Source organism: Centrocercus urophasianus, unplaced genomic scaffold (genome assembly GCF_019232065.1).
Source record: "Centrocercus urophasianus isolate 14NV4802_14NV808 unplaced genomic scaffold, USGS_Curo_1.0 seq_794, whole genome shotgun sequence".
NCBI lineage: Eukaryota > Metazoa > Chordata > Aves > Galliformes > Phasianidae > Centrocercus > Centrocercus urophasianus.
Window position 1 is genome coordinate 32651 of NW_024885415.1, and position 23968 is coordinate 56618.

The 23968-nt window shown below is 53.2% G+C and overlaps 1 protein-coding gene across 3 annotated transcripts; it reads right to left on the minus strand.

Moving 5' to 3' along the window:
* Nucleotides 1-790: 790 nt before the first annotated feature.
* On the minus strand, nucleotides 791-18507 carry LOC122171059 (protein argonaute-1). Of its 3 annotated transcripts, XR_006171903.1 has the most exons (19): nucleotides 18317-18443; nucleotides 17291-17411; nucleotides 16981-17162; nucleotides 16750-16886; nucleotides 16316-16450; nucleotides 15913-16000; nucleotides 14811-14958; nucleotides 14395-14514; nucleotides 13453-13575; nucleotides 12747-12880; nucleotides 11168-11352; nucleotides 10846-11005; nucleotides 10471-10561; nucleotides 7884-8078; nucleotides 7269-7403; nucleotides 6284-6385; nucleotides 5277-5476; nucleotides 4384-4869; nucleotides 791-853 (listed from the first exon to the last, which is right to left on the minus strand). XR_006171903.1 is itself a non-coding variant. In XM_042838388.1 (18 exons), exons 2-18 carry the CDS (start codon nucleotides 17393-17395, stop codon nucleotides 4761-4763), a joined length of 2349 nt encoding a protein of 782 aa, XP_042694322.1. In that variant the 5' UTR covers nucleotides 17396-17411; nucleotides 18322-18507; the 3' UTR covers nucleotides 791-4760. The 3 variants fall into 3 exon arrangements, 2 of the variants coding, with proteins under 2 accessions (XP_042694322.1, XP_042694321.1); XM_042838388.1 differs by having other exon boundaries at nucleotides 791-4869; nucleotides 18322-18507; XM_042838387.1 differs by having other exon boundaries at nucleotides 791-4869.
* Between the last annotated feature and the right edge of the window lie 5461 nt (nucleotides 18508-23968).

Consider the following 23968-nt stretch of genomic DNA (forward strand, 5'->3'; position numbering starts at 1 on the left):
AATCCCGATCCAAAAGGAGTCTGAAAACTTTTCTTAAAGCACCTTGGAGCCAGCTGCCCTTTACAGCCCTCTGAGCATGCAGTGAGCCTCACACAGAGCACGTGCAGCTGCACAGTGGAGCCGTACGGCCATTGGAAGCATCCCTCCACAGCCTCATTCCAACAGAAAAGGCCAAACCGACCGGCCGAGGGCAGGAGCGGCGTGCTCTGGAGATCAAACCCATCCAACCTGCAAACAGCTGAAGTCAGCTGTGTAAACGCACCCAAGTTTACCTACAGCTGTAGGGACTGTTTGAACAGAGAACAAAAGATCCAGGTAAGAAACCAAGTAGTGGTTTTACATCAGGTCTCGGATTTGAGTCCAGGCAAATCCAGAGAACAGTCCTGCCTTTATCTTACTCGTCTCAAAACCACGCGAGTCACGCTAAGGCTCCAAAGCCAAAAGCCCAAAGCTGGAGTGGCAGCGAATTTTGGTGTGTGTTTCTGCCATTTAATAACCCAAGGAGCTCCAATGAAGTCCTTTCTGGGACAGATGGTATTTTAATGAAAAGTGGAATTCGCTGTCATCATCCAAGAAGTTTTAAGCGCGTCGTTGTTCACTTGAGTGTTTCTCTCATTAAATTGGGCTAAGCTGGAAAGTGAGGGGTTTTGGATCCTCCACAGCATCTGATGCAATTCAGCTACAGTCAGCATTTCACTGCTTGTCCCCAGGCCCTCTGCAACTGAGCTCAGCACTCAGCACGCACGCTTCCTCCTTCCCCACGCGATCTGACTCAGGAGTGTCACCCCAACATGTTCACATTGCTTTTATTTAGGTCTTCTGCCAACACTTACAGGGTAACAGACACTTGGGACTGCAAAGTCAAAGTTGCAAGCAAAAATCAGGATTAAGGCAAAAAAAAAAAACAAAACTTAAAATTAAAAAAAAAAAAATCCACAAAAGCGATGAAATCAAATATAAATACAATGTTCTGGAGCTCTTTAATCATCCCATTTTCTTTAATAAAGAGGTGGTTACGATCTTACAGCGTTACCTTTTGGCCTAATCCAGGGGTTTTGTTACTCTTTACCAGTCTGAATTCCACGCGTACAAAAAAAGAAAAAAAAAACCAAAGTTGATACCCAACCTTTAAAATATACGCCATATTTTCTTAATAAAATAAGTTTTGTGCTGCTGCTTGTTTAGTAAGTACTGTACATCAACTGTTCACATCTATTCAACAAATGGACCATACAGAGTTCAAGCTAAAGCAAAAAAAATAACCGCAAGAAAAATCACAACCCAAGGAGTGTTTTGTAAACACCCCGTGTGCAGTTCAACACTTGTCGTATAAAGGAGGTACGAAAGGGGCTGGAACTGAACACAAAAGCACTGGAGTCCCCATCAATTTTCTTTCACAACTATTGAAGTGCAAATCACTCAGGCAAGATATGAATTTCATTGTGTTTATTGCTGTCCTGCTGTCTGGCTTCCCTTCCTAAAAGAACGACCTTCTTTTCTTTATTCACGCTCATTTTCCAAGAAGAAAACCTTCCACGAGGCAACGCTGAATGCTTTGTGACACCAGGCATCAGGTCAGAGGCTCGGGACGCCCCGACTGCCCCCGTCACGTCCAGGTATGAGACAAGGGAACCAAACAGCATCCAACAACCCACAGGTAAATGGAAGTTATTCCTCTTCCCACAAGGCTTGCATGCACTTGGCGATGTTTCCAGTTGCAGAAGGAACGCGGGCGCACTGAGAAGGCAGAGAGACTCGGAGCCATTCGGGATGTCCGCGTGGGGTTTGTGGCTAACTACAAATCCTGATACGCCTCTGGCTTAACAGCTATCTGCTACGGGTAGCAAAATGCACAGCACCTCAACATGCACTTATTTGGGTGCATCTTGGGCCAGAAAACGGCAGAAATACTGAATGCTGGAGCGGCGCAGGAGGTACAGTGCATAGTCTGTTATAGAAAACATGCGGGTAATCACACCCCTCCTAAACATCTTCAAAGTGGAAATACGGCTTAAAGGGCACAGCAGCTATTGAGTTTGGCTTCTTTATTGAATCAAGACCGTGAAAACCTAATGCAGAGGGTGAAATAAGGGCAGAACACGATCTGCAAGTCACCAGCTGAGCATTTCAGAAGCTGTGAAGCTTTTGTGTAGTTAAAATTGCTGTTAAAAGTAGGTGCTACATCAGCAAGTCTTCATTCATAGTTCTCTATGAACAGCCACCTTACAAATGAGTGCAAATCTTAAAGGTCCATTTTACATTTCAAGTCTCAAGGTTAAAAAAAAAAATGTTACAGAGCAACAAGCTGTTTTGTAAATGCCCACACTATCTCTTTTCAAAGGGTTAAAAATGGCACGCGCTATGCCACAGCTCCTAAAAGACGGTTCAGGATTCTAGACCCAACTAAAACACTACAAGAACTAGGAACCAAAAGACCTTCGGCCCTCGCTGCTGCCAGCAGCTGGGTGCGTTCCGTTGTAATGCTGGTGAACAAACCCACTGACAGAGAGAACCTGGACCTCAACCCCGGTGTGGTTCTTAACGAGGGGCTTTCTCATCCGAGGTGAGCAGGCAGAGCCCCTCTGCGAGCGTTTGGCTTTCGAGGAACACAAGCCAGAGGTGTGAGGATGAAATGGAGAGGTGCTGGATTTGTGTCACTATGCAGGCACTTGTGTATAGGAATGTAGGCTTCTCGCGTTGACACTTTGAGTTGAGGCATTCCCTGCTCTGTAAAAGCTTTCCTAAGACTTCACACCCTACTGACCACGAAGAGCTCCTGGTCTCCTCCCCACCACCCTGCAGACAGACAGCAGTGGCGTTTGACACAAGGTGCAAAGGAAAACGTGAACCAAATACTGCAGTCTTGAGGAAAAAGACAACTGTGCTAAATGTAGGATCTTCACCAAGGGTGACATCAGTGGGCTCAGCACTTAGTTTGCATAGCATATTGATGTCTTCATTGTTCACAAACACGTTGCCCAGAAAGAAAACAGGCAGAGTGAATTCCCAGTATTAGGACAGATCAATGGGCCAGCATGACTAGAGTGGATTTCATGAAGGCAAGGCGAGTTTAAACATCAGAAAGCAGAAAACAAAAGGTGTGCTTCCATCCGTGCACTGACAAGGGGCAGCGCTGGTGACAGATCTGCTCTAGAAACACTTTTGGCAGTAAAATGGTGACAGAGCTCTGCTGAGAGCTCGGTAGGCATGCACACAGTTTCCCTCTTCAAGGAAGTGTTGTGCAAAGCTTTCATATAGAAAAAAAACCCACCCATCTGCCCACATGCCATTGGTAATGAGTTGTTACTGCTGCCCTGCTGTGCATGATGGTCATTCTGTGCAGCAAAATGAGTCTGAAAAGCAGCCACCACGTTACTGCTGGAAACAAACAAACAAACAAGGCTTTTTTTCTCCCTGTCCAAAAGAGATCAGGAGGAGCTTCCCCACGACGAGAACAAGGATTTGATCATCCTGCCTAAGGAACGCCTCTGGTGTGCTTTCAGAACAAAAACCCCGCGCACAAATCGGCGATAGGGCGACACAAAGAGCAGCACAAGATAGCAGCACGACGGTGGAGAGGCCCCGAGCTGCACGGCCACACTGTGCAACACACAGGAAACGTTGGGAACCTCAGGTGCGAGCGCGGCGATGTAAACTGTGAGGATGTGAATGAACTCGTGTGATTTGGCAACAGACTCGGTATCGTATAAAAATAATGCTCAGTAAAAAAATCCCGGTGTCCATCATAGAAATCGAGGAGAGAAAAAAAAACAAGACAGAGAAGAAAAAAAGAAACTGATAGCGATTTCCGTCCTCATGGGATGACAGGGCCCCCATTTGTCAGACACGGGTTTAAATAACAAGTAGTACATTGGAAACAAAAATGGGTCAGCAGCCATCAAACGTGTCCTATATGAAAGTGCACATCTTTCAACGGAGTTCAACCACCACGAGGTTGTGATCTAACACAAACTGCAACTCAGGACCATAGAAATTAACTCCTTCCGATGGAAATATGGACCACCATCAAGACAAGATTACTGTTTTCCTTACAAGATTAAAAACATTGAAATTTTGCAGCATCGTAGTAAGGCACTCACCCACGGAAAAGTCTGTGACTGTTGCTTCAAATGGCAGCAGCTAACTAGCTTTTAACACAAGGAAGACAGTTTTCAGTTCTAAGTGCTAGGGTGCCTTACGTCGTATGGGGGGAACTCGGGGGCGGGGAGCTGTTAGTGTTAGAGTTATCTATAAACTAGCTGTTTTTTTTCCCCTTAACCCATTAAAGCATCTCGTATTCTAAAATATTAGTTTTATAAATCTAGTCTTCTGTTTTAAGGCTCTAAAAATCCCCTCCCCCCAACCCCCACAAAAAATACCTACCAGCGCCTGATGGGCAACGGAGGACCAAAATCCGCCTTTCACAGTCAGGAGTCTCTAGTATTGCATCTTAAACATGAAAACCTGCTTCCGCCTCCTGGGACTTTTATCCCTTCCTCGAATGCCTTCAGGTGTTTGGTCAGGTCAAAATTTTGCAAAGCCAGAAAAAAATTAAAAAAATAATCAGTCTCTTCCAATCCTACCGAGGTGTTGGATCTTCCCGTCCGGTGGTGCTGGTCTCCTGCCTCGAACCGACGCTGCCTGCCCTGCAGTGATTTCTCATTGGAAAAAAAAAAAACAAGGTGTCCCAATGCTTCCTTTTTTGTATGGCTCCTACAAATCTGAAAGCTTTCTTGAGTGAGGTAACAAAAGTTAGGCTTTCAAGCAAAGTACATGGTACGTAAAGTGTCCTGATGAACCTGCACAGCCTTCGCCAAGGCCTGGGGGTCTCTGCCGTTGCTCTGTCCAGATATATGGCTGCCCTCGCCACTGAAAGTGCAAGAAAATAGTTGTGTAATTAATTGAAATTCCCCCCACCCAGGAACACTGAGAACTCCCTCTGATACCAGTCTGCTGCGCTGGAAATCGCCTGCATTTCTGCCTTGTGCTACACGTGAGCCAAGCCCAGCACTGCAGGGATTCTGGCACCCTGAGGAGTGTGGCAATGCTCAGACACTCCAGGGATGCCCAGGATGGCATTTCACACTCCTTAATCCCCCTTCCCTCCTACACTGAGACCTAAGAGGACGCAGCCGTGGGCGAACCACTCTCAACCACGGGTCTTTTGCCGAGCAGCTCAGCAGCAGGCCCTGCTGCACACAAAAGCAAGGTGCTCGGGCCCCACTGCCCTCCCGCAGGGTTTGTCCTCCCTGGGACCACAGGCACAGCCCCCTCACCTGTCGTGCTCCTTGTCCACGAGGTGATACCTGGCTCTGAATGCCACCAGCCGGGCATAGTAAGCCGGGGCTGGGATGGAGACCGAGCGAGTGCAGCGCACGTAGGTATGGCACAGCTGGTACGTGAGGATCTGCAGCTCATCTGCCGTGAACCGGTTGTCATCCCAGAGCACGTAGTAATGGGAGGGCCGGCTCGTACCCTGCAAGGAGACACAGTGCTGGGAGAGGTGCTGCTGGTGCCCGCAGACCGGCTATCTGCAGGCAGCTGCCCTGCATCCTGGTCACCCTCCTCCTCAATCTGAACAAGCTGTCAAAACAATCTCAGTAGGCGAGGGGCCCATGGTCCTTTACTTCGGGAGCCCTAAAAGTGAACAGGCAGGAAAGCACTTTGCACTGAAGCATAAACTACAGCCAGGCACTGCTGGTGCTTCTGTGCTGCTTGCCCAGGCTCCCAACACCGCACAGCCCCACTGCATCACACTGCACCAGCACAGAGCTCCCCCAATGCTCCCACCGAAGCCAGCTCCTTGCAGGAGGAGTGGATGCCAAAAAGCCTCCCTTGTGGAAGCAGCTGTAGATGGAGTGCAATTTCTTCTGTATGGTTTCTGATTAATCTTGGCTGCCTGATGAAAGGCAGCTGCAAAGCAAGCCAGCTCCTCCAGGGACGGCTGGCCGCAGCTCTCCCGCCCACACCAGACAGCAGGGCCCTGCTGATGACCAGGCGCACCAGCGAGCCCTGCGTGCTTGGGTACCATCTGACAAGCTGCTGAACTGGCTGCTCCAAAGAAGGAAATTCTCAGAGGAGATCTTTGGCTCCAGGAGAGAAGCCAAGCACATGCCACGTCATGCAGCGGCCGTCCCGGCACCTGCCAGCACAAACCACCATGATGGCAGCTTGGATCAAACTACCCACGTCTCCATGGCCCTTCAGATGCACGGGAGTGAAATTTGCAACAAGAGCCAAAGGAAAACAATGCATCACAACAGCCAGCCCTGCAGCGCAGTACCTGAATGCCTGCATGACTGCACAAGTAAAAGTCAAACTCGAAAGGGTGGGTGATGTTTGTGTCCACTGTTGTTCCTGCTGGGATGTTTCCGCTCTTCCCAATCTACAGAGAAAAGAAAGAGATCCAAGCATTGCAGAGTTTGGCTACTTCCTGCTATCCAGAGCGCTGTCTGTAACAGCTGCCCTGCACCAGGGCCACAGCACAGGGTCACCATCTCCATGTCTCAGTTGGAAAGCACTGTGCAGAGCCACTTTATTACAGGGGAACAGAATCAGGTCATCCTACTCTGCTCCCTGTCCCGACAAGCTTGCCAGCATTTTCTGCCAGCATCAACACCAGGCATGACGTACACACAGAGCAAACGACATCAAAGGAGCAGGCAGGGTGAGGTCTGGGCACGGCCCATCCCACTGCTCAGATGAAAATTCAGTGAGCAGAACACCAGGGATCTCTGCAGACAGCGTGCACTGGGGCCTCTGCCACGAGATACGAGGGCTTCAGGCCATGATCAAACACGGCCCTTAGGTCACAAGATTAAGCCTTTACACCCAGGTAGAGACTGAGTCTGGCTACACGACAGTTTAACCCTAAATTTGGACCAAATCTAGGAAAAGCTACAATGATCAGTGACTTACTGCACAGCACAGAGCACACAACTTTGTGTGAGCTGTGAGCAAGCAAGGGGTTATTCATCCCGTCACAACGTCAGCAACTGCAGCTATCACCAAAACAACAGATGTTTTCAGGCTGACAGAGGCTATTTCAAGGAGTCACCAGGATCGTCAGCACCCAGTAACTCATCGTAACAGCAAACAGCTGTCTGGGTTTCTAGAAGCCTAATCCTCACAGATACAGGAGGCAACTGAGCAGCACATTTCATTCAAGAAAGTGCTCTGCCTGCCAGTGGTGAGCTTTGCACTCAGTCCAGGGCTGGCTGTTCCTAAAAGCTGGCAATGAAACAGCCCCCCTCAGGCCCAGCACTCACCCTCTCGTTCTTGTCTGCGCAGAAGAGGCGGGTGTGATGCCTTTTCTGGACAACGATGTAAGTGATGCCAGGCTGGTAATCCTTTTCCAGTTTGATGCAGGCATCTCGGATTGCTAGCAGCTCATAGTGAAGGATCTAGAGAGACAGGCAGTGTAAAGGGAGTGGACACAATGGCCTGTGTCTGCACCCAGCTTTCTCCATGCAGCAGCTAGTGCAGCTTTAGGCTAACCAGCAGGCAGAACCAAGAGATCTTACACTGCCAGCCATGAGCACTCCTCAGCACAATGCATCCCCAACACAAGTGGGAAAAGAGGACAGTGCTCAAACCCAGCCTCAGGAGGAGCTTCCAAGCACCAGCTGTCTGGTGTCCTCACGCTGCTAAGCTGTCCTGAGTGACTGCCAGGTGCCCAGCACCAGCTTTGCAAGGCTTTGGCTCAGTTCCACACTGTTGAATCAGCCCAACACCACCACTACACCCACAGCATTACAGCAAAACCCCAAAATTCCAGGCAACACAAGTGTGAGCAAGGCAAACTCGGGGCACTGAAGCTCTTTGCTGGCCTTCTTCATCGAGTAAAAGCACGTGAGGCTGAGGGAGAAGCAAAGGCTGCTCACCTGTGGGAGCTGCCCCTCGGGAACACCGTCACGGTAGAAGATGATCCTGGTGGGTTTGAAGCGCGTGGATTTGTAGAACTGGATGAGGAGCTCCCTCACCATGTAGGACAGATCCTCAATGATTTCCTGGCGAGGACGCTGCACGCGCACCGTGGCGCAGTACCGGCTGGGGTGGGCGTCCATGCTGCCCACAACCTGCAGGGACAGCGGTGAGACAGGCCCACGTGTTACCACAGCATGGACGAAGGGGACGTGGGACTTTCCCATCCTCTGACTGCCTCAAACACCCACGGCTGACTGCGGGCAGAGCACCTCGAGCTCACAGCTCAGGAGATGGGGCAGCAAATACCACGCAGGCAAGTGCAACCCAGAAAGGACAACCCTGGCGGCAGCCACATCCCAGTTTCGTGCTCTCTAGAGCCCTGTGTGGCACTTTGGGGAAATTCTGGTGACTTGGTGGGCACTGCTGAGCCACGTGGCTGTGTGGGCTGAGACGGGGCTGTTTCTGCTCTGTTTCCACACTCCTGCACAAATGCAGATGACTGAAAGGGAAATGCCCTTTCTGCCTATGGGCACACTTCTCTCTCCATCCCTCACTTGAAGTTTTTGGCTTCCACGAATGACGGCATCATGCTGAACCTGCTTTGCTGCTCCAGTGACATCTCCAGGTACAAAACCTCCCCTACCACCACCACGCCACTGCTGTAAATGCTGCTTAAGTCTTTATTACGCTTACAACAAGAATCACAGAATCACCCGGGTTGGAAGGGACCTCAAGGATCATGTAGTTCCAACCCCCCTGCCCAGCAGGGCCACCAAACACACACATTCAGATCAGGTTGCCCAGGACCCCGTCCAACCTGGCCTTGAACACGTCCAAGGATGGGGCATCCACAACCTCCCTGGGCAGCCCGTTCCAGGGCCTAACCACTCTCCTTGTAAAGAACTTCCCCCTAACATCCAACCTAAATCTTCCCTCCTTCAACTTGGATCCATTTCCCCTAGTCCTGCTGTTGTCAGCCCTTTTGAAGAGTTTACTCCCCTCCTGGGTGTAGGTTCCCTTCAGGTATTGATAGGCTGCAATGAGGTCACCCCGCAGCCTTCTCTTCTCCAGGCTGAACAAGCCCAACTCCCTCAGCCTGTCCTCATAGAAGCTCTGATACCAGCTCTTAGCTCTCCAACCACAGCAAAAGCACCAGCGCCCTGCCCACGCAGGACAGCCAGGAGGCCCTCTGCTCAAATGTCTGCAAGGAGCAGCTGCCAGCATCACGTCCCCACGTCCCCACGCTCCGCTCATCGCAGGCAGCGGCGCTGCCCCAGACGGCGGCAGTCTGCCCTCCCCAAGGACGCGGGGGGATGAGTCACCTCGTGGCAGCTGCTGAGCAGGGAGTCACCCATGGCAGCTGGGCACTGCGGAGGGCAGACCTCAAAGATGTCAGGCAACGTCCTGAGAGCAGCCAGGCTTGGCCGTGGTGCAGGGGCGGAGGCACGGCGTGAGTCACGGGTGCCGAGGTGGCTCTGGCCCCCACTGTGACACACAGCTGGTGGGGATGCTGCTGTGTCATCTGTGTCCCACCACACAGGGCAGGGAAAGCACCGCAGGCACACATCCTGCGCAGCAATGCTCCTGCCCCGTGGCCCTCACACTCAGTTTTGCTGCTGCTTAGCAAAAGGAGCTCTAGGCTTCGGCCTGCTGAGACGCTCAACAGAAATGCTTCCTCTGGCCCCTGTGATGGGCCCTTTTCTGTGGTCTTATTAACAACAAAGCAAGGAGAAGAACAAGGCCATCTGAAGGCTCCACCCCTTCGCCCTTGCAGATCAGAAAAAGCTTTTATAGAAATTAAAACTAAAACTCCACAGTGGTTCTGTACAGAAAGACACAGAGGATGTTTTCAGAGTGGAAGCGCCGCCGCCAGGAAACAGACTGTTCTGTCCCACCCACACCTATGAACAAACAGCCAAAAGCATTTCCCAACCCCTTTTAATTAAGAAAAAAAAACAATCCTCCAAAGACATTTGCATGCCAAGGAAAACCTGAGCTACGAGTCCTGGAAAGCTAAGAACTTAATAGGAAAATGCTGAAGTGCTTAATTAAAACAGACGCTACGAGAACCTGACACTCTCCTTCTCTGCACCAAGCACAAAGCAAGCTGTCAGAGCCTCACCAAAAACACGAGCAGCCATCCCTCACTCCGTGGATGCTCATCACGGGCTTGGAGTGAATAAGCAAAGCCACTCCATTTCTCCCGTTCCCAAATCCCCATCTGGGGAAGGTTCCTCCAGGGCTGCCGTGGAAGAGCTGCAACGCCTCCAGCGATGGCAGCACGCAGCTCCCCGCGCGGCCGTCCGACGGCACTGCAGGGCTCGGCACCTCGCGAGCCCCATCTGCTGGCTGCTGCCAGCTCTCCCTGCAGCTCAGAAGGAACCCAACAACTTTGCAGGTGTTCCCCAGCTCCCCAGGAGGCGCCCACAGGGCATGGGGCCACCCTGAGAAGCGTCACAAGTAGCACACAAGTCTCGCTCCAGTTCCTGCCTCTCAGCAAGCCCACCAAGCACGACTGAGCCCAGCCCCAGAACTGGAACTTACAGCTGTTATTGAGGGTTTCTTCCCATCTCCAGCAGGTGGGTGAGTGACATCAGCCCCGAGGAATATCACTGGTTGCTGAAAGACAGCAGAGCTGGTGGGAAAGAAGAGAAAGCAGCAGTCAGCCTCCTGGGGGCATCTCAGGACAATGCACAGCCCGACAGAGAAGAGCAGATGGCCAGAGGACATCTCCCAACCTCCAGGCTCTGGGGTGGACACAGGCATATGAACAGCTTGTCACAGGGCAGGATGGGCTACAAGCCTTCATTTCAGGGAGCTGCTTTACACAGCTGCAAGTACTGCACAGTCTGAGGGAAGGGATGACATGGAACACAGCACACAAGCCCTCAGGCCACGACAGGCAGCCGCCATACGAACCGCTGGTGAGGCACTAGGATGTTGTTGATCCCGCCAAGCTTGACGTTGATCTTGAGGCAGAGGTTGGAAAGGGTCTGTGGGGAGGTTTTCACCACATTCTTGACCTGGACGCACTGCGTGGCCATTCCCAGGAGAGTGTCCCCAACACGCTTCACCTCGGCTGTGGGCAGAGGAAGCATAGGAATGGGCAGGCAATCAGCAAAGCACAGCTTTCAGCATCGCCCTCAAAAATGGGGGGAGAAAGTGGAAGGGACACAACCAGCCCTCCTGAACCAGAGCAAAACCCTTCACTTCTCCCCGCCTGCCCCGGCCCAAGACGCACCGTACACTGGTGTTTTTCCTGGCAGGATGACAATGATGAGCTGAAGCCCTGAATAGGTGTTCTTGAGGTGCCGAAACATGGGCTCCACACTGTCTGCACCCTGGGCATATTTACAGAAACAGGGCTGGCCCTGGATCGGCATCCCTGCGTCCTTGGAGATCTTACGCAGCTGGTCTGTAAAGTTCCTGTGCCCGAGAGGAGAGAAAAAGCAGCCCAAAATCAGCCCACATGGTGAATGCCAGCAGAAGTCCAACACGTGTTAGAGCTGAGCGGCCCCGGCCTGGCCATCCTCTCTTAGTGCTCTCTTACCCACAGCAAAGACTTTTCCTGAGGACCCAAGGAGCTGTAAGCTATTCCTATTTAGAAATGAGGAGAAGGGGAGCAGACCTGTTCTCTGGGAAAGGTTGATTTCCAGGTGATTTGCAAAGCCAAGAGCAGCCTTCACTTATCAAACCAAAGTGCTCTGCTGCACGCAAGGTCAGCTACACTACCAAGATAGATTGCCAAGGATTGCCAAGGATAAACGTGATGCAGGGAGCTCCCAGCTCTGCCAGTGGAAGAGCCTACCCTGAAGGGGTGATAAGGGGAGTGCAGTGCTACTCCCACCTGCACACAGTTACCGCAGACAGAGAGGCTTTGAGCTGCTCCAACCCATCCCAAATGACACTGTTAAACACAGCCAGAGAGCCACGCACAACGCTCACCTCAGTGCTTCCACTCTTGGTCAGGAGAAACTTGGGATCCCACCAGAATTCAAAACTAAGGTGACAGCTCTCTAAATCACATGAACTCTCTCTGCTCAGCGTCACTTTGCTATCAAATCAGACCCTAAGACTCCTATATCATAGAAAACCACGGCACATTAGTGTAATCCATGCAGGAAGCATTCTGTTCCAGAAGGCACTGTGTGTCCTTGAAAGCAGCAGGAACACTGCTGCTTTGGCCACTGAAGACAAGAGGAGAGGCATCTTATTCCAGGGGGAAACATTGGTTAATCCAGTGGACAGGGAGATAACAAAGGGCAATGTGAGGATGTAGAGACCCAGTGATGTCACAGCACAAAGGAAAACCTCTCCAAGGTAAATCACGGAGTAAAGTGGGACAGAAAGTTCATTAGCCAAATTAAATTCAATCCTGAGCTCCTGGGTTATTGCAGAAACTTTTAACTAAATATTTCTGACAACCTCATCCACCTTCTCCTTGAGGAAATACAGGTCAGAAGAGCTCAGTGCAGTACCACCGGCCTCAGGGCTGGCAGCATCAGAAGGAGACACCTGATGCAAAGGACAGAGCGAGGAAAGTGAGACTGGCAGCCCACACGTGTTACAGCAATGATGTGCTGGCTTCAACCTCGCCAGGATAAACAGCCGTGCACTCCGGATAAACTAACAAGAATCAGCACCCAACACCCAGCCTGAACCTGGATCAAATTTGTACCAGCAAGCCGTTCAGCCACACACAGATCCAATGTCAGCAGGAAGGGAAGCGCAGCCCCGGGCTGCAGACAGCAGCGCTGCACTGCACGCCAGCACAGCTCCTTCTGCCTCCTCCCACCCTCACGGGCTGCCCGTTTCCTTACTTCAGCACCTCTTCTCGACACTGCTTCTGCGGGGCAAAGCAAGCAATCGCCCAGACTTTGATCTCAATGCCGTTGTAGAACTGCTTCCCTCGCATGTCCCACACGCCCTGGTTGGGAGTTGCAATGGCTCGGTTCTGCAAGGCAAACAGACGGTCAGAGCGCTGCCGCCGAGGGGCCACGAGGCACAGCAGGACCGGCCCCACGCCGGCAGTCCCTGGGATGCACGTGCTGTGTCTGCACTCATCAAGCTGCACGCCCTGAAGAGCTGTGCTTGCTGAAAGCTGCTCCCTGCTCTTCCAAGGACGACTGTGGCTCTCAGCCATGGGTAGTTAAGAATTTCAGCTCCTCCAAGGTGATGGAGAACTCACCTGAGCTGCTCTCGTGTGGCATCACAAAGCAGAGTCCTGAGAACCAGGCATCTCTCTGGGTGTGGACACAGCCCCCATCCACATGTCAACCACACAGACCGTGGGAGAACCACAGCCTGACCCCAAATATCCCTCTCCCTTTCAGCCCACTTCCCTGTCACTGCATGACTCACGCTTACAACTTTCAGAAAAGTCATACTGCAAAAAACACGGAGCTGCTCCAATAAAAAAATCCCACCTCTGATCTATAAATCTGAATTCTTAGTAAAAAACAGTGTTTCCCACGGTGAGAGCATCCATCCCTGTGCACTGCAGCCAACCAGCACAGCCCTGCTTACCCTGCCTCCATACTGCAGGATAGGCGCCGGCAGGACCCTCCCCGTCACCTCCGTCATGTCATCCTTCACCTTGATCCCAAACTCCTGAATGTATGGGTCCAGGTTGTAGCTGGCATTCTTCATCTGCAGAGGGAAGGAAGGGCCAATGGAAAAACTGCTTCGTGCCATGCAGCATTCAGCTGACCAGGAAACAAGGGCACCTCAAGTTCTGCTCTCTACAAAGCTGAATTCCTCCTGGTAGGGAAGGGGAAGCGATTGAACACAAAAGGCCAAACTCTGCCATCCAAACCGACCTGTGGAGGACCTGAGCTCTGAATGAACTGACTGATGTAACTGAGAGCAGAGCAGGCTCCTGAGACGTAAGGCATCAATGGGAAAGTTTGGAGAGCAAGATTCTGTTATCAGAAGCCCCAAAGGGAATTAAAAGCATCCCCAGCTTCCAAAGCCCAGAGACATTCGTTTGGTAACAACAGCACTGCTACACAGCTCCAGTCCAGCTGCTGGCAGAGCCAGGTTTCTCATTCCCCTGCTTGTCCCAAGGAGACCTGCAGACACAGTTTCCATGCCACAGCCTGATAACGCACATCTCCACACACATCTGGAGCTGGAGCTACCTCTCTCATTTGCTTTTCTATTTTAAGTTCACCTCCCTTTGTGTCACTCTGCTTGAACCTGAGGATCTGAATTCACTGCATTTGAGTTTTCCCTGTCACTCCGAGCTGCATTCTCCTGTGCAAGCATCCCTTACATGCAGATACCAAGGATGGGGGATTCAGTCAGAGAAGAATAACCAAGCCATTAACCAGCATCTTCTAGGCAGGCCACAGCTGCTTCCTGCTGTGCAGCTTAGCAGCAGGACCAGAGTGAGGCACACTGCTGACACAGCACAGCCTGCCACCAGAGCCCCAGTCCAACACCAACCCCTGCCATGGTGGCACTTACCAGGCGGCTGATCTCCTCCTGCCTGTCTGGGGCAGACCTGGCCGTTGCTTTTATCATGGTTGATGTTTGATTGTCTGTGAGCTTCTTGATGCACCGCTGGCCTGCCACGATGTTACACACCTGCGGGCAGAGGAAAGCAAGCAGCCATGTATTAAAAAAGTGAGGACCACGGCTAACCTGCCCTGTGTCACCACTGGTGACAAACCTACAGGAGAGCAGCATCTTTACAGCATGAGCACGGTCTCATCCCTCACTTCTTAGCAGCAGCTCTCACCAGGTCAGTATTGCAGCACTTAGCACCCATTACCCATTAGCTGCAGAACATTGTCAGGCATTTGCCAGCAAAGACCAGAGGCCACACTGCTTTTGCTTCTGACCGTGCCCAAAAGCTCAACAGTGCAGAAGCCAGCACTCACCTCCAAGGGCAGGTATGTGTGCTTCTGCTCTTGGCCAACCTGGAGACACGGGAGGTGAGGGTATTTCAGCTGCAGGTTGTATTTCTGCTTGAAGTACTGAGCCACTGTGCACTCCACTGTCTGACCACTCTCCAGCTGCAGGGGAAACCTGGCAGAAGCAGGACACGAAGGATGCACCTACTCAAAACAGACACTTCCAAAACTCAAGCACTCCTTACTCTGGCTGAGAAGAGAGGGAACTGGCAGGCTCTCGCTCAAGAAAATAAAAAGCAGAACAGAAGTATTTTCAGAAATCAAGACAGGAATACTCTGATCCCAGCCTAAGACTGTGATCTCTAAATAAAGCTCTTCCTCGCTAATCCAGCTAATCAGGGCAAATGTTTATTACAGGACATGCCATGCATGCTGCTGTCAGGTACATAAATACAGCCACATGGCACTCCAAAGGACTTCCGTGCTTGGTGCCTTCTTTGGGAGTTGAGCTGGGATTCAGGCAAAGGTTAACCAGATCCTGAACATTTATAGGGGCAGGGAAAGCACAAGGAGCAGACGTGCAGAGAGCTCAGCACTGAGGGCTCCTCTGCCAGCTCTGAGGGAGCCACCCAGCCCCACGGGGGTCCATGGGGAGCAGGACAGCCCCAGAGCAGGATGGGCTGCTCTTGGCCCACAGCCCCCGGCACAGAAGGACTCCTTGGCCAACTCCCCTCCCAGGCACATGCAAATAATTTTAAGGCAGGGATCGCTTTATCCCCCGCCAAAGGTTCTGCTTCAGCAGCGTCTATTTTAAGCAAGAAGAAAACCAAACTCAGAGGTAAAAACTAGGACAACTCCTGGCATGTCAGCTCCCGCCCTCCGCTGCGTGCCTCTGCCAGACAAAGCATCCTCTCCACTCCCACCCTCCTCCCCTCGCCACCCACTCTCACAGCACATGACACAGAGCAGTGCAAGCTCCTGTGCCCAAGACTGCTGCACAGTGCAAAGCACATCTCCTTTTGCTGTCACAGGCTGGAGTTTTCCCTCCAGCTCTCCCTAACACGAACGGCAGCTGCTAAAAAGGAGAACAGTTCAGATTTTTCCGAGGGCATCTTCCCACCCTCCTTACGTCTGGTGGCTGGCCGGCCGCCGGGTCACGTTACACACACGGTATTTCCTCTTCATCTGCCCACAGTGGGTAACCTCTACCTTCAAACCTGATGCAGACAGAAAGACACAGCAGAACCACTTGTAAATGCGGGGATGATTCCCTTCGGCCCGATCTCCCCATGACACTACAAACACCTTCCTGAAATAATTAGCTGTTTGCAGAGCAGGTATGCTTGTGGATGCCTGAGAAGTGCAGCAAGGGAGGCAACAGTGCCCCAGGCAGCGTTTTAAAGGCGCAAACCCTGCATTCCCTGCTGCTGCCGGGGTGGGAGATAAGCTGATTTGACAAAGCCAGTCTGCAGCAGCGCCAGGCTGAGGTCAACACTGCAGCAGGGCCCCTCAGCTCTGCCCAGAGGCTCTACCTTTGATCTCCTTGGTGAAACGCACTCTCTGTGAGTCTGTCAGTGGCTTCGGTTGTTCATCGATGTTCCGGATATCCAGCACCTCACACATGAACTCAATTACAGGCTGGGCTTTGTAGAAGGCCGTTGCAGAAACTGAGGAACAGACACCATGATGTTTCTCTGCTCTCCTTCAACAGTCAGACCTGACCCAAGAGCAGGCAAGGTCCGGTCTCCCCAAACACACCCAGCCCCAGTGCTGCAGTTCCCTACTGCTGACCCCCCACCCCACCACATTCAACACTGGACACTGGACTCCCATCAGCCAGACTTAAACAAAAAGCCCCCAACCTACAGTGCTAAGTTCTAGCCTGTGCTCCCTTCTGTGGGCAAATGTGACTGTGCTGGGCATGCTTGAGAGCAAAGCGTTTTTGCTGGCATGAAAAATACATCACCATCAATGTTGAGCATCATCTTCCACATGGCAGGCCTGACGGACTGGTGGAAACCGAACCAGACCTCCCTGCCACCTCCCAGGGGGTGGTAATAGCCTTCAGGGGGGGAGAAGAAGGAGCGGCCAACCGGGGTGTACCTGCACAGCAGAGGAAACAGCACATGGAGCAACAGGCACTGACCACATCAGGGCAAGGCAGCGACTGCGGGGCACCCCAGCCACGTGCACGTACCTCATGGAAGCCAGGTGCCTCATGGCCACATCCAGTGCCTGGACAGACTCCAAAGGCACAGGGATCTGCCCGCTCACCAGGGCTTCGTGGAGCATGCGCCAGCTCACGATGGCCATCCATTTGATAGAGACCTTAAATATCCTGTCCTTGCCTTCTCCTGGGATTGTCACCTCAAAGTCAACCTGAGTGCAGAAGGGAAGGGAAGCAATCATGGCACTGGCACAGGACTTCACGGTCACAGCACAGAGAGAGGTGGTTCATTTTTCAGTCGGCTCTTCCTATGCTCGGGGATCCCCCGTCCCACTCTTACCCTCTCATTTCCAATGGGTAAGGCCGTAACAGTGTAAATGTTTTTCTTCCCATCGTAGACTGGCTTCCGGTCGCCAAAGATCTGAGGTTTGAAGTGCTGTACCATGTACTCCACGACTTCCCTACACGGACAAGCAGAGGCAAGAAAGAAAGGCACAGGGGAGAGAGGAGCGAGGTTTGGTTTGCCAGTTTCTTCACAGCCTGATGTGTGACTGCCAGGTGCTGAGCTTCTCCACCTGAGGCACCTCTGGGCTCTCACTGCAGTGCTGCAGGCCAAGGAATGGCAGAGCCAGGTCCTTCCCAAGGCAAGAGAGCACCCACACAACACCTACGTGCCTTGCCCCACAGCTTGTTAAATCAGTTTCAGCAGAACAAGTTTACACAGCATGCAGTAGCTGGCTGCCAACCTGCAGCGCACTCCATGGACACAAGCTGCCAAGAGTATAAGAAATAGCAGCTACAGCATCTGCTCACTGGCCTCTGAGACACAGAGCCACCCAGGCTGCTTTGGGCAGGAGGGGAAGGAGAGAAAAGGGTGTCAAAAAAAAAAAGGAAAAAAAAAAAAGAAAAAAACCCATGCAATGGCCCAAGGTCTGGGGCTTCCTATTTTTAAATGATGCGATTGTTGCCAAAATTGCACAGCTGCTTTGAAGAAGCAGAAGCGTGTGCTAAGTTCAGGACCTTCTAAGCTATCAGGAACAAACCCTGCTGCACAAACACAGCTCACAACGTTCAGCCAGCTGCACACATTGAGCAGCGCTGAGACTTCAGCACACAGGGGCTCCAGGCACCAAAGCTGGCAGTGTCCAGGTGTTTGCTGGGCATGAGCACACCTGGGCTGGAGGCCACGGGGCACCAAAACTGCTTCCAACACCACTGAATGCTGCTTTTCCCCCTCAGCACAGAGGGGGCAAAGCTAAGCACAGACAACGTCCCCCTGCTGGTTTCCACCGGTGAAGAGGAAGGAAGGCACTTCCTGCAAGGAAACTGGAAGCAAGGAATGAACTCCAAAACCTCTAATACTTGCCTTACCTGTTGACTCTGCGGGGGCATTTGTCAGGCTTGATATCCACTTCATAATGATACACGTCGATCTTGGGAATGTCCACTTCAAAGTAGTTGGCCAAGAGCTTGATGGGCTTCCCAACAGTTCCTATCCCGGGCCGACGCGGCGCTTGAAATACCTGCTGCAAGGGTGGCAGGTAAGCGCCTGCAGCTGATGGAGAGAAAGCAAAGGGTCAGCAGGGCTGGAAATCCCAAAATCACACAGCCGGAGCCTACAGCCCTCGCATCCCCACATCCCAAACACACATGGGATGCCCAAAGCTGCACAGCTGGAGGTGCAGGCAGCTTCCCTGGCCACCTTCCCTCTGGATTATGGGAGGCAGCTGAAAATACCTCCAGCCCCCACTTCAGCGTGGGCTCCGGCTCTGTGAAGGGGATGCAGTGGCTCTTCTCACATTATTACACGTTACAAATTATTATGCAGATTTACTGGTGGAGATCTGGAGCTGGAGACGTGATGGACGGCGCTGCTCTCTGAAGCAAGATCTGCCCTTCCTGCTCCCTTCCCACTTTCCCAATCTCCATCCATCCCAGTCTGCATCTTATTTGTTTCTCAAAACCCAGCGAGGTCTTCAGCCAGCTGGGCAGGGATGCAGCAGATCAGATATTCAGAGCACTCCATCTGCAGGGCCAACTGTCGAAGCCAACCCCCAGACAGCACCCCGGCTCCGGTTTAGGATCCGTAACACACGGAGCTCTCACCACCCCTCACTCTCATCCAGTTTCCACTTAAACCCAAATTACAATCCCGGGCTCACAATACTGGAAGGAGAAGAACGCGACATCAGCAACTTAAACTCCAAACGTCCTTTTCAGTTTTGCACCTGATCTCTGCAAGATTTGCTGCGGATGAAATGTCACTGTGCCCCAGGACTCCATCAGGACTGCCCTGAGATGCACCCAGGGCCACAGGCAGAGGAGAGCAGTGGATGGGAACAACGCAGGAGGGAAGAGCTGTGCAGCACTGCAGAGGCAGCTCGTTTTAAGGAGCTGATTTGCTGATCAACTGCTCGCAGTACAATTCATGTCTCCGCATGATGAACATTTCTTGGCAATCTCCAGCACCCTGGCTACGAGATGAAATGTTTTTAAATCAGAGGCAGCAATCAACTGCAGGTATTTGCCAGCACTGATGGAGCCTCCACCTCCCTGCTCTGCCTCTCGAGCACAAACCATGCGGCCCCTCAGGAGGTGCATGGCTCTGCTCTGCCCTCCCTTCACCTGGAGATCTCCAGATGCTTTGTGAGCATCAACCCTCACAATTAAGATTGTGAATCACAGATTAAGGAACCAACTTCAAGCAACACAAGCCGGCTCAGGAGTTCAACGTAAGCCACGGAATGTTGTGAATGCAGTGGAACTTCTCTGGACACCCCTGCTGGAGAGCACAGCTCCACCAACCTGAGGGCAGCAGTGCCAAGGATGGGAAAGCTGCTGTCTGTGCTGCATCAGAGGGTTTCATTTTGGTGACTGCAGAGGTCCTTGATCACGAGGAGCTGAAGCAGTTGCCCACCACAGCGCAGCCCCAGGCTCACTATTGCTTCACCCCTCCAGCAAAAGAAGGATGCTGGTTACTTTTCCTTTCCAAATCACCTTGAGTTCCAAGGATTTTTAAAAAGCTGTTACCTCGTAGGCTTTGCAGCTGGCACAGCAGTGCCTACCTGGGACAGAACTGTATCTGAAAGCAGAGACTGAAGGCAACACACAGCACCTGCACGCAGCTCCACGGCCCCAGAACCGCCTTGTGGGACGGGCTGTGTGCATTTCAACAACGTGACAGAGACCCCGAAGGGAACCCGTGTGTTGGACCGATCTTTCCCCAATGCCCAGCGGTGCCACAGCGTGCTGGAGGCAGAGCGGTGCCTGACAGAGCCCCGCCAAACCCCCGCACCGCCGACTTATCTGCAGAAAAAGGGCCAGCGGAGTCCCCGTTTGGTGGAAGGAGCCTCGTTAGAGCGACCCAACCATCTCCAGACACAGGGGCTTCTCCGCATACCTCGACTCTCCATGGCAAAGCCGCACAGACTCCCACTTTGTCATGTAAATGAGGGCGCCGAGGGCCAGGGGCTGCAGGGCGAGTGTTGTTCCTGCAGCACAATGCAGCCAGTGAGCGGTAGAAAATCCGCCTGCCATTATAAATTCAGCAGCCTGGGAGGAATCACAGACTTTGGCACACAAAGCCGTGCCCCGGGGACGCGGCGGGCAGGAGCGGCTGCCTCGGATGCTCGGAAGCAGCGCTGGGCAGGGATGGCAGCGAGCGCGGCGCGGCCAGGGTGAGACCGGCTGGGGTGAGCAGCGCTGGGAGAGGCTTTGCATCAGATACGGTAACAGCCGGTGAACACAACCCGCTGACCAACAGCTGCCTGGGCCAAAGCACCGGTGGGAAGGCGTGAAATTACCATGTCATTTAAATCCCCTCCAAGGCGGCATTCAGGAGAGGGGCCGCAATGGAGCCGAGACAAAAGGAAGTTTTATCACTTCTGCGACGGCCCCTCCTGCACAACCAGCACCGCGAAGATGAAGCTGGGAAGCGGAGGAGAGCAGCAGGGCTGCCGTGTGTACGCTGGGCCCCCACACATCATGCATCCCGGCCTCATCCTGAACCGTTTTCCACCCTAAACCAACCTCACAAACCACTGCAAGTGAAAACTCCCAGCAGGAGGCACAGCAAGCAACAGCACCAGCAGGAAAGTCCACTGCTCCAAGGCCACGGCGCATAGAGAGCCAGACCTTCTGCCTTTCGAGGAGCTGAGCAAATCCCACCAGCAGCCCCGTCTGCTGTGCTGCAGGGACGCCTGTCCCACGTCAGGACAGCCCTGTGCCCCCAGTGCATCCCACAGCCCCACCTGCACCCATCCAGCAACACCAGCAGCTGCCCTCCCCACGGCCAGCTCTCCCATTGCGGTGGAATGGGCTCCAAATAATAACATCTGTCATCTGCTGCCCCTAAAGAGCCAGCCATAAATCAGCCTTTTTGTTTCTCAAAACGCTGCACACAAAACAATGAGGTTTCTGGGTGCTTCAGGCTTTCCTTCCCTTCGTTTCTTTCCTCCCCTTTTTTTAAATGGAAGGAGTTTCCCTATTGCTCCCTATTACCCAGTGTTAAATGCTCTCCCAAGAGCCAGGCTGCTCCATTTGACCTCCTTAGATGCACCCCACGCTTCCAAAGCAGCAGCCCTAAGGAAGCAGTGCCAGACACCATCCCACGAAGCCAGGCTTCCAGAAGCACTCTGGATTTAATCTCTGCACACCCAGATGCCCACAGCCCCGGCACCCCGAGCACCGCCAGCTTCAAGCGCAGTTTAACTCCTAGCACTGCCTGCATCGAGCACCTCGGGTAGCAAAGTTACACCACATCAAACTCCAGCTTGGAAATCCCTGGCAACAAACCTGAAAGCATCAAGTGAGAAACCTCCCCCAGCACCGGGGCAGCTGCAGGCCTCCCTCGTGCCAGCCCTGCCTGCTCCACAGCGTGTGCAATTCTGCAGCATGGGAGCAAACAGCCAACTCTGCATGCTGTGCTTCCCTGTTCAACTACAAGCTGCATTTCAGATTATAAACACTTTCCAAGGCCTTTTATGCTTTATTTTCTAGGAGTCGGTCACCTGAGATGCCCACATGCAGAAAGGGAACCTAGTGATGCTACAGCAGATCCTAACAGAACAGCAGCAACGTTTCCAACTCCAGCACAGCTCTCATTAAGAGGCGAGGCTGTTTCTGTCTGCACAGCTGTTAATAAGGACTGTGAACCAGCGCAGGCACAGCTCAGTGCATCAGTGGCATGAAACCCACAAGGGCTGTCTGCTGAAGCAGCCCCACATCCACTCCTGGTCCCTCTGAAGGGGTCTGACAAACAATCTGACCCCACAACAGCCCAACTGCCTCCAAACTCAGCAAGTCGGGGATCCAACCTGCAGCAGAGGCTCACCAGGACCAACACTTCTGCATCCCAGATTGGGAAAAACCCAACTACAGTCTTGCAGGCTGCTAACCTGGCTGTCCGCCTGCCATGTGGAGGAGCACGCAGCAGCCGGCAGAGAACAGAGAGCTGGGAATGCACACATTTGTGTCAGCAGCAAAGGGCCGGGGCCTGGCAGCCAGCACTGCTCTCCAGGCTCTCCTCCACCCATCCACGACCACAGCCCCAGGGTCTCTGCTAACAGCGCCTAGAAAGGGCAGAAGATAACATCTCTCCCGTCTGTTCCAGGAGAGTTTCACAGACACTGGTGTAGCCTTTCAGGGAGAAGAAAGTGCAGCTGACAGACAAAGAAAGCCTCCAGCTCCTGGGAAAGAGGCAGGACAAAGGCGAGGACAGCTTTGCCCTCACGTGCCCACATGTGAGGGTATCCCCTGCCCGTGGGGCGGCCCCAGTGACCCCACAATCTGGACCCTTCCCCCAAAGAGAGGTTAAAACCCACACACAGCTGTTACCGACCCCGATGCCACCCTGCTGAAAAGCAGTGCCTTTCTGCCCATTTGTCCTCCTTCCAACATCGGCCATTTCGATCATTTGTCTCCGTTCTGTTCTTTGCTAGCTTTAGGGGCGGACTACAGAAAGCATTCAGGGATAAACCACACGTGCTCAGTCTCCAGGCAAGGTGCTGCTCCCGGCTTTGTGTCTCGGTATAATCCTGTCCTAGAAGCACCCTCATGTGATTGCACGTTTCCTGAAGATAAAGAGATCCGACAGACGGAACAGCACTGGGTTTTCTGCAAGGCTTTGCACAGGAAGACAACGGTTAAGACTACGAGCGTTCAGGAAACTTGCGAAGGATAAAGAGCACGGAAAGCTGGGGGGAAAACCAAGTTTGGCTTCAAAGCCGCCTTCCACGCACTCTTCTGCACACGCTCTCACGCTCCGCGTGCTCCACGATCCCGGTGCACACAGCTGGGCCGACAGCGGGCTCACAGCACGCACACGGGATGCTGAGGCGCGGCGCTGGGCTGGAGCTCCCTGCCTCACACCGACCCGCGGCTGCGGAGCCGTAATGGAGCTGAGCTCCCAGCGCCACATTGGGGCAGGAAAGGACAAATCCTTACGGCAAATCCTTACGGCAAACCGAGCCCGAAGCCCAAAGCGGCGCTCCCTGCCCGGGGGCTGCGCGGCCACGGCCCTTTCCAGCGGGTTTTAATGACAGCCCGAATCCCGCAGGCCTGGATTTGAGGCCGAGCGGCGCTCCGTGCCTCCCGCACACAGCGCGGTGCGGCGCTCCGACAAAAAACCGGCCCCAAAGCTCCGGCAACGAGGATATCGGCATCTGCACGGCTCCGCGGGCCGCTGCCCGGGACGGACGGGACGGGGCGATATGATATGATCACGATATGAGATGATTGTATGAGATGAGATGATATTATATTACGCCGATATGAGATGATGAGATGATACGAGATGCGATACAGCCGGTTGTGACACGGCCCCACACGGCCCCCCGCCCGGCTCAGCTGCCAACGCGACGGCGGCGGGGCGCGCCGAGCCCGGATCGCACAGCAGCGCGGCGCCGGGAGCGCAGCGGGCCGGGCGGAGCCTCGCGGATCCCCGCGCTCGATGCCCGCGCCCCGCATCCCCCCCGCATCCCCCGTTCCGGGCCCGGGAACCGGCGCGGCCCCCCCCCCC

Coding starts and splice junctions, on each gene's coding strand:
- LOC122171059 (XM_042838387.1), bottom strand. CDS start 18,342: ATGCCCCCGCAGAGTCAACAGGTAAG. Junction 17,412..18,316: donor CCGCAGAGTCAACAGGTAAG/GCAAGTATTAGA, acceptor TTGTCCGTGTAG/GGAAGTCGTGGAGTACATGG. Junction 4,870..5,276: donor GTGGACAAGGAGCACGACAG/GTGAGGGGGCTG, acceptor TTGCACTTTCAG/TGGCGAGGGCAGCCATATAT.